We start from the raw sequence: 10,309 nt of genomic DNA, 5'->3' as shown, positions 1-10,309 counted from the left end.
ATATTTTGTTATCGTGCTTGTGCAGCCAAAGAAGCTTCAGGGTTTATGGAGGTTGCATACTGATCAATGGGACCTTGGAAGTGAGGACTTTTAAGAGTTCCCAACTCTCTTTCCAATTCTTCAACATTGCTGCCTTTGTTTATGTTCACTTCTGCCCTCAGTTCTTGTTCATGTTTCCTCTTCAAACCTCTTTTCTCTTTTGCTTCAAGAATTGCCTGCTTACACTTCTCTTGATCCGCTTTAGATGATACAGGACAGGCTGATACATTCCCTTTCACATGAGCAATGTGTTCTTTCATCCTGTAAATACCACCAGAGAATTCTTTTCCACATAGCTTGCATTTGACCTTGTCTACATTTTTTGGATTACATAAGACTCCAAATTCCCATCCCACATCATTTGAATTTCGCTTTAGTGGATGAAGTGCATCTGTTGGTGGATTGTCCATCTTTTTAACCTTAAAAAAAAAATTTAAGTCTGAAGTATGAGCACGTATGTGACGAACTACAAAACGTACGTAAAAACAAAACAACAAAAGAACAAAAAAACAAAAGAATAAACAAAACAGACAAGTACAATTAACCTTTAAAAGAATTATGTCTTCTATGTTTCTCACGACAACAAACACAAAAGAACAAAAGAATAAAAAAAACAAAAGAAGAAGCAAAACAGACAAGTACAATTAATCAAAAGTCAAAACAGAAAACTAGTTGTCAACAAACACCAGTGAACAAAAAAAAGAATTCACAGCTTCGTAACTTAATTTGCTAACACATAAACAACGACATTACCTTGACTTCGTGAACAAATGAAATTTGGTAACTCGATTCAGTTTCAGCTTCTCACTTGCTCTCAATCTAAGCTTGACATCTCCACTCTTAGTCTCCTTTGCTTTCTCAATAATTTAGAATTTTAAATTAGGGATTGCTCGGTAAAGAAATCCCCAAATGTAGTCTTTATTTGTTTGTTTTGGGCTTTAACTATTTGTTTTGGGTTTTAACTTTTAATATAATGGACATTACACAAAATCTTTTAGTAACAAGTCATAATAAAATGTCTGTGTTTTGATATTACGCGGATATTACGCGGTCAACGCGGCTATTATGCGGTCAACACGGATTTACGCGGTTCAGCGCCTGGATTGCCCGATTTGACCATATTCGGTGCGGTAGAGGTCCGAACAACGCCAAGGCGGCCGCCTAGGCGGCTAGGCGGCCGCGTTTTCGAACAGGGACTACAACCGTTCGTCGAGGGATTCATCTGGTGTTAGCATCAACCGTGGTTTAGATGGTAGTTCTAGGTCTATAGATGAGTTTCGTGATACTGGATATGTGAGAAAAGAATCTAGAATAGAAGGGAGTTATCAAGACCGTGGTCAGTTAAAAGCAGAGTCTGATAGGTGTTTTAGGGATCTAGGTGAAGGTAATAGGAGTCTAGCTTCACGTGTTGGTTATGGTACTGATCGACATGGTGTTACAGTGAGTCGTGATATGGGTAGGTTTTCTACAAGTCATGAAGGGACTAGAAACCAGAGGTGGGATGAAGGGAGGATTCTTTATCCCCGAAAAAAGGATAACTACTATCATTCCGAGACTGAACAATATTTTGATCAAGGAAGGAGAGAAGAGAGCAGTGAACTGAATCGAACTCCCAGGAAACAAATGCAGAAGAAGAGTGCTCTGCTTAGGCTTGAAACTCCAAGAAACCATCAGAAGGGTAGAGAGAATGGTCGGAATCATAGTAACTATAATGGAAAATGGTTTAACTCGAACTTGTTTAGGGGTAAAGAACATTTGGGTCGTTCTGATCGTAGATTGGTGGAGAAGCAAAGGGAGAGAACTCCAGTGGATCTTGATGTTTCATTTGAATTGAATCTTCTGGTAGCTAAGCCCATAGCATCACCTGCCGGTGCATGCATCCACCCAAGCCGGTCTGTGACACCTCGGTCTTTTAAAGCTAGAAGAGCATTGGTGTCTGATAAAAGTGAGAACCCTTTTGTAACTGAAGGAAATGGAAAGTTGAGAACACAATTTTTCAAATGAGGCATTGGTTTCTGAAGGCTCCAGACCATCTAAAAGGCAAAGTATTTCATCTGAAATTGAAATGAAACCTGGTAATCACTCAACTCCGTCTTCCAGCGATTCTGGGGGTATGAACAAAGTCAGCTTTGTTGACGGTGTCGTTCAGAATTACGAAGTTAAAGTCACTGATGGAGGTCCTGAAGCTTTAACTCGTGAAGTTATTATTACTGTAGATGCTGCAGAAAAGAAGTGTTTGTGAGGCTTTGAAAGAGGCCAAGGATGACTCTGATGTTGAACATGATAGCAATATGGGGGTTTGCTCCATTATCGAAGATGTTATTGAGAGGGGCAAAAGTATACTGAACTCTCAAGATGTGTTGAACAAAACTGGTTGTAATGCTGGCGAAGCTCTTCCGCCGAAAGTCATGGAGATAGAAGACATTGTAAAGGAGAGTCGCAATAGGTCTCCTACTAAATTACTTTTACCATTGTCAACAGCGGCTGATCTTTCTGAGTATTCTGAAGCAGTAGTTCGTTTTGCTCGTAAGTTCATGTGTAGTGTTAAGTCTCATCATTGTGAAGATGTGGCTATAAATTGTTCACCATCAAGGAATACACCAATGGAGGAGTTAAATACATGATCCAAAGAAAGGATATTTATTGGCTCATCAGTTGGATCTTTAGATTATGTGGACAAAGTTTTGGAAAAGTCATCTCGAGACGCATCCATCTATTTTAATAGAGAAGACCCTGGTCATCAGGCGACGAAGTTAGATACTTATGGTATTGAAGATAGCTGCAATGGGATCAATAAGAATGTAGATTCATTGTATCCTGAAAATGATTGTTGTAGGGGTCTAATTTTCTCTGCGTCTCTGGAAATTCCTAGTGTTTCAACGGAGCTTGCTAATGCAAATAATAATATTTCAGGGGATCTTACTAATGCTCACACTTTTACCATTGGTACATGTCCCAGTACCATAGTCGACTCACCTGATATGAGTGAAAGTAAAAATCCTACTCATTGTGAAAACATGGTCAACCCATTAGTTGAGAATAGTAGCAGAAAAGAAACCATGGAAACTAAACCTCTCAGAAGTGTTGCAGAAATGGCTGATAATCTCGAGAGTGATGAAGGTATACATGCATGTGTAAAAGGTATTTTTTCATCTCATTCAAAGGTTGATGTGAAGGGATCATTGGTTGTGTTGCCTGCTGAGAGAACTGATGGCTATTCACGTAGTTATAAATCAGATTTAGATATGGCAGTACCATCTGAGGTGGGTATGGAAAGTTTAAGTGCAGAGAGACTTGCGCCTGTTGAAGACATGGGTTTAGCATCTAATCATCTTGCCAAAATTCCTTCCGTAGATAAGTTAAGTGGTTCAAATAATAAAAGTTTGAAAACTTGTTTACCAGAGCCAAATGTTTCTCCGAACAAAGATATTACTGATGGTTCAAGCAAGGGGCTTGTTCAGCGAGACGTTAGCCAAAATGCTTCCACTTTTTGTGGTAATTTACCTAGCTCGCTTGCATTGGTAATTGAAACAAACCCTGCAGTTGGAATTAATGGCATGTCTGCTAATGAAACTGTTACTAAAGCCGAATCTGGTCCCCATGAAAGGCAACCATGTTCACCTGTAGGCAAGTTCTTGCCTGAAGATCAAGGTGGATGTGGATCATCTGGTGCATTTGGTTCTCCTTGCTTAGTATCTGATAATTCTGTTAGTCCATGTCATATTTCTCCCTTGATGGCAATGAATGAGCAGATGCAAAACAAAACATTTGTTCAAACTAACTACAGTGAATCTCAAGTTGGTATCATGCATGAGGAAAATAATTGTGCTGAGAATGTTGCTATAGATATTCAAGAAGAGAAAACAAACCCTTCTGGTGAAACTTTGAAGTGTAGAATTCTGGGAACTGATATTGTTGCTTTTTGTGGGGATTCAGTTTCATTTGATTCTCTATCCAACTCTCCAAATCTGTACAGACCGATAGATAGTGAAACTCATATTGCTTCTATGGTTGATGACTCTAACAACTATAATGAGAAAGTAAAGCCATCCGGTGGAACCACTAAGTACAGAACTCCGGAATCTGATGTAAATTCTGATGTTGGTGGTCTAGAGAAATACTCACGGAACAATATTAAGACTGATATATTTGATGGTGAAGCATTGTCAGCTGATGGGAAAGTTGCTGGAACTTAAATTCTTGGTGATTCAGGAGTTCATCTATCATCACGTGCATATGTTAAATTTGCATTGACACATGTTAACGATCATGTAAAATCTGTGCCAGATCGGAATCCCCAAAATAAGACATCTTTGAGCTCTAGGTATGAATTAGAAAAGAAGATTATTGTACTCAGAAAAGTTATCCCCATTCCATGCCTTTGGTGTCTGACACTAAGAAAAATGCTAACCCTCCTAATAAGCATCACACTTGGCATCGAAAGCCTAGTTCTGATGCCTCTTCTTTTGTTGCTGTCAAGCCTTTGTCGTCTACTTTTTCTACAGAACAAAAATTCCCTATAGTGACTGCTCAATCTTGTAATAGTTATGTACCTAAATGGAATAGCCTTCTTCGAAAACCCTATGGTTCTCCTGGAGTTATCCTTGGACTGCCTTTATCTGCTATCCAGTTAAACCGTATAGAAAACAAAATCACAGGATCTGCCAGTAAGGTTACCGTAGGTAACACGTCTTTTCTTGTTAAAGTAGGAGAAATACTCACTCTTGAGAAGCAATCAAAATCTCTCTCAGACAGCAGCACCTCCAAAGTATCAAAAGCCATTGATGCTCTTTCAGGAAAAGTGCATTATCTTACAGCATGGATCACCTCACCACTGGTTTACCTGAGTCCATGTTCAAAACTAAGCTAAGCGCTAGTCGGGCGGCTGGTCTGGGCCTATCGAATTAGCAAAAAATTGGGGATTAACCAGTGATTAAGTAGAGATTAGTTTTTGTACTATTTTCAATTTTTAGGATACTTTTTGTAATAGATTATATAATGTTGGATCAGGAAAGCCATTGATGCTCCTCCACCACTGATTTAGTTGAACTACTATGTTGGACAGTTACCGTTAATTTCCTGTGGCCTAGTGGTAAGAGTTGTTGAATTTGATCACCAGTCGCCGGGTTCGACGCTACCTAAGCGCATTTTGGGTTCTTTTTTTATTTAACTTTTTTAATCAGCGGCGTAGTCGTAATTTTCATCATCTTCCTCATATTTTTTTTTTAGGGTTTCGACTCTGAAGAGCTATTTCCATGGCGGCCATCAGCTAATTTCATGCAAAACATCAAATTGTTGTGTGATTTCGTATTAGTTGTGTCTCAAATAGATAAATTTGCCATAAAACATCAGTTTTACACGTTCTTCTGTGCTTTTTTTTTAATGGCGAAAGCTTCTGGAGACTGTCTTCGCTGCTAGATTTCGGATCATCCTCAAATGGCGGCGCCGAGACCGACGGGGGGCCAGGATCTGTTCGATACGTATTTCAGGAGAGCAGATTTGGATGGAGACGGTCGTATCAGTGGAGCTGAGGCTGTCGGTTTCTTCCAAGGCTCCAATTTGCCTAAACCCGTCCTTGCTCAGGTTCTTTCGCCTTATCTGCATCTATTTCGTTTCTTTTGATTGTTATGAAACGGTGGAGAATACTTGTAGTTCCTATAGGTTTTGGATTGGATCTTTGATCTGTGTAATCGTTGGTAGAAGTGTGACGTTAATTTATCAAATTTGTTCTCTTCTGGGTGGTTGAGGGACCTCTCTCTTCATTCTTAAGCTCGTAGTCCAGTTTATGTCATTGTAATCTATACTGCTGCTATTAGATAATGCATTGTGGTCTAGTGGATATGTTCATATAGCATTTTTAATGATACAGAAGCAATTTAGATGTATCTACTTGTCTGTGACATGCATATGCATAGAGCTTCGCGTGCAATTCTGCATATTTAAATAATTTCACACGTGAGCAACTAATCTTTGGATGTTAATGGTGGCTTCTTCTTTTTTCAAGGTATGGTCTACGCAGATGCAAAAAATTTAAAGTTTTACAACAAAGTAGACGGGAATTGACTCCTGAGATTGTCAAGGCTGCAATCTATAGTCCTGCTTCAGCCAATATCCCTGCTCCCAAAATAAATCTTGCTGCAACACCTTCTCCACAGCCCAGGGGACCTGTTGCACAAACTCCGGGCGTTACATCAGTGGCAGCTGCTATGAGAGGATCTCAAATGGGTGGAAACGTGAGCACTAGTAATCAGCAAGTTGTCCCCGGCCAGCAGAACCAATTAACTGGGCCACCTCCATCTCAACCACCGCAAAATTTTCAAAGCCAGGGTATGCCACCTGGAGGGACTATTGCGCCTCGTACCGCAAACCAACCTGTGCCATCTAATTGGATCAGCGGCAGAAGTGTTGGGCCCTCTGGGCAAGTGAATTCACAAATTCCTTCGAGTCAAAGTGGATATGGTTTGACAGCACCTAACTCAATTGCCAACAATATACCACAGCCTCATATGACACCTGCAGTAATAAGCTCTACAACAACCAGACCGCAAGTACCAGTGCCTGCATCAGGAAACGGTTTTCCCTCTGACTCAATTTTCGGAGATGTGTTTTCAGTTGCTTCCACGCAGCCAAAACAACATACTACTGGAACTACGTTGACAATGGGCATCTCATCTGTTTCTACTGGAACTGTTGTGGCTCCCGAAGTTGCACAATTTGTAGCTAGGCAAAGTTCAATCCCACACCGTGGTTCATTAAACCGTATAGAAAACAAAAGCACAGGATCTGCCAGTAAGGTTGCTGTAGGTAACGCTTCTTTTCTTGTTAAAGCAGGAAAAATACCCACTCTTGAGAAGCAGTCAAAGCCTCCCTCTGACAGCAGCACCTCCAAAGTATCAAATGCCATTGATGCTCCTTCAGGAAAATGTGCATTATCTTACAGCATGGATCACCCCACTACTGGTTTACCTGAGTCTATCATGGATTCTGCTACATCTGGAGAAGCTAGTGTTCCGCACTCTGGTGGAGATACATCCAAGACATCTGACATACCAATTCAGACAGATTATGCTTCAGATTGCCAGCAGAAGAAAATTCCTCCTAACTTGGATTCTTCAGATTTGAAGAGAACCGTATATGTCAAGAGGAAGGCAAATCAGTTGGTTGCAGATTCAGATATTCATAGTAAAAGTAGGAGCCAGATTCCTACCTCTGATGGCTACTTCAAGCGAAATAAAAATCAGCTAGTAAGGACTTCCGAGAGTCGTGTCAATCACTCACCTGATGATGCATTAGATTCACGAGCATCTGCAACCATGGTGTCGGAAAGATCATCTTGCTCAGCATTCTCCGACGCTGGTATGTAAAGAAATAAATATCTTTTAGCGCTCTTTGAACATCTATCAAGTATCAGATTCCGTTTTCCATATACTGGTCCTCTTTTTTTTTTTTTTTTTTTTTTTTTGTAGCTGTCACGAGACCATATAAGCGGTCAAAATTTTCTCTGGTTTGGACGCAAAATGATCAACAATCAGACTTGCCCTCAAGTCACATGCGCTATCGGAGGATCTTGCCACAACTTGTTCCTTGGAAAAGAGTGACATACTGGAGACGATTAATGAATTCAGTCTCCGCTTTGCGAAATGGTTCTTTCTCCAATATCAGGTATCTACAATCTAATGTACTCAATATTCCTTGAGCTGCGACGCTCTCGTTTTTGTGTTTGCAAACTTGATGACAGGGCGTTCTGATCTTCAGCCAAAAGTTGTCAACGATGAGGAAGAGACATACTGTATACACAAGATCAACTAACGGGTATTCACTTAGAAAATCCAAGGTCTTAAGTATTGGTGGGTCGCATTTAAAATGGTCCAAGTCCATTGAGAGAGACTCGAGAAAAGCTAATGAGGTTAGTTTCTTCACTGAAGTGTCTTTAGCACAATCGAAAAAGTGGTGTATACAACTTTCTTTTTCCTCTGTTTGTACAGGAAGCCACTTTGGCTGTGGCTGCATTTTCAAAGAAAGAAAATGAAAAGCATTCTGGACAAAGTAGTACTAGGAAGACGAGCAGAAACCATCTGGCACGTAAGTTGGTTCACGGTAAAAAAATATGCATGGCCAGTTATTTTGGACGAATTATTCTATAATTTTGGAGGCCTCCTGGTCAGTTTACCTTGGGTTTATTTTCTTGAGCCTCTATTTCAGCAAACCTCAAAGGTTTTTTTCTTATCGACTTCTGTTCTTCAGGGGAGCGCATTTTCAGGTTTGGTTCTCTGCGCTATAAAATGGATCCTTCAAGGCGAACTCTTCAGAGAATATCTGGTAGGATATCCTAAAGTTAAGACTCATAAACGCTTTGTAGATGAGCAGTGATAATATCAAAATAGGATTTAGAGAACAGAACCTCGAGCAGGGACAAAGATCCGTTATCTGGAGCTTCTTATTCTGTAGTATATGGATAATCCGATCATACACACATGTATTATCTCTTATTCACTCCCTCTAGGTGGTTGATGAGTCTCAACCAAGGTTTTGATCGGATTGTGAGAACTCTCTAGGCTTGGAACTGTTAGTTTTTCATTAGTTGCACGAGAGTCTTAACCTAATGTATCTCTCTGCTGAGCTAAGAAATGATTCTTTGTTAGATGTTGATTCACCGTGCTCTGGACCTACTGAAAATGGGAAAGGCGCGAAAAGACCTTTCATCCCAAAGAGATTGGTGATAGGCCATGAAGAGTATGTTATTCTTGATTCAAATATAATATAATTTTACTCATCTTTCTGGAGCCTCAATCTAACATTTGAATTCAATTTTGCAGATATGTACGTGTGGGAAATGGTAACCAGCTTGTCAGAGATCCAAAGAAACGAACCCGTGCGTTGGCTAATGAGAAGGTCAGATGGAGCCTGCACAATGTTCGGTTGCGGTTGGCTAAGAAGAAGAAGAAGTACTGCCAGTTCTTCACAAGATTCGGGAAATGCAACAAAGATGACGGGAAATGTCCATATGTTCACGACCCCTCGAAAATTGCAGTTTGCACCAAGTTTTTGAATGGATTGTGTGCGAATGATAATTGCAAATTGACTCACAAGGTCGTCCTACGAAGTCATTGCTGCAGATTTTTTGCTTCACAGAAATCTTTAACTGCTTGACGTATTTCTTCCACAGGTCATTCCAGAAAGGATGCCTGATTGCTCTTATTTTCTGCAAGGTAAGAGTTTCCAATTGTATTAAGATCCCATCGCGGGTACACACAATACTAATACCTACAATGCAGGCCTATGCAACAATGAGGCATGTCCATATAGGCATGTGCATGTCAACCCGAGTGCTGCTATATGTGATGGGTTTTTAAAGGGATACTGTTCAGACGGAAACGAGGTAAGGTTTCAACTTAGAATTCATTGCCACGATTCACATGCATATGCTCGTTTCTTATGCATTACTAGTGAATCTTTTAGCGAGCCTCCTTCTAATATAATTCTTTGAGGAATTAAATAGCATATTAAGTTGATTAGTACCTCAAGGAGTATAAGGAAAAGAGAGAGATCCATACATGGGCTGTATGTCACATATTTTACTTATCCCTCTCGTTTCACTCACAACCACTTGATGAATTTAAAGATTGCGGATTGTTGTCTCTACATAATGGTAACAGTGTCGGAAGAAGCATTCATACACCTGCCCAGATTTCGAAGCCACTGGATCATGCCCTCAAGGATCGAAATGCAAGCTCCACCACCCCAAGAACCAAGGCAAAGGAATAAAGAGGAAAAGACCAAGCGAACCATCAGAGAAAAATCCCCGTGGGCGTTACTTTGGCTCACTTCAGAAACTCTTTTCCGAGTCTGAGCCAATGGTAGTGGATAGACATCCCACTGAGAGTGAAGATTTTGGAAAAGAAGGCTTCGAGTTTATATCCCTAGGGGCTACTGAGGAAGAAGCCGGTGATAACAATGATCAAGCCACCGAGCAATCTATCTCCAGCGAGAGTGAAGAACCTGCTTCAATATACGAGCTAATCAAACCAGTAGCTTTGATGCGGTAAGAAGAAACAGGTATCAGTTTTTGTTTGGTCGAGTACAAAGGTAAGCTTTCTCTGGTAGAAAGACAAACTACACGGTCTTCTGATACGTTTGTTTGTATTCTTTTAGTTAGTTAGCTTTTGTTCTCTTCTAGATATACTCTTTACTTCATACAGAGAAGAATTGTACATATGTTTTTGTAATTGATCCAAAAATTTGAATACATTTGTTTTTTGGTGGTCTCTCC

At 40.3% G+C, this 10,309-nt stretch overlaps 2 protein-coding genes across 2 annotated transcripts; one reads left to right on the top strand and one right to left on the bottom strand.

The window, feature by feature from the left end:
- Positions 1 to 8: 8 nt before the first annotated feature.
- On the bottom strand, positions 9 to 1,225 carry LOC117126065. The gene has a single exon (XM_033273438.1). The coding sequence runs from the start codon at positions 447 to 449 to the stop codon at positions 9 to 11; it is 441 nt and encodes a 146-aa protein (XP_033129329.1). The 5' UTR covers positions 450 to 1,225.
- Positions 1,226 to 6,086: 4,861 nt separating this feature from the next.
- Positions 6,087 to 10,308, top strand: LOC103872998 (zinc finger CCCH domain-containing protein 7). The gene is made up of 10 exons (XM_033272662.1): positions 6,087 to 7,395; positions 7,506 to 7,701; positions 7,795 to 7,945; positions 8,025 to 8,121; positions 8,284 to 8,358; positions 8,682 to 8,772; positions 8,856 to 9,129; positions 9,206 to 9,248; positions 9,315 to 9,418; positions 9,696 to 10,308. Exons 1-10 carry the CDS (start codon positions 6,246 to 6,248, stop codon positions 10,083 to 10,085), a joined length of 2,571 nt encoding a protein of 856 aa, XP_033128553.1. The 5' UTR covers positions 6,087 to 6,245; the 3' UTR covers positions 10,086 to 10,308.
- The last annotated feature ends 1 nt before the right edge of the window (position 10,309 follows it).

This window comes from Brassica rapa, chromosome A06, assembly GCF_000309985.2.
Source record: "Brassica rapa cultivar Chiifu-401-42 chromosome A06, CAAS_Brap_v3.01, whole genome shotgun sequence".
Lineage (NCBI taxonomy): Eukaryota > Viridiplantae > Streptophyta > Magnoliopsida > Brassicales > Brassicaceae > Brassica > Brassica rapa.
Note: the sequence above shows the minus strand (reverse complement) of the source record. Positions and strands in the feature narration are given on the sequence as shown.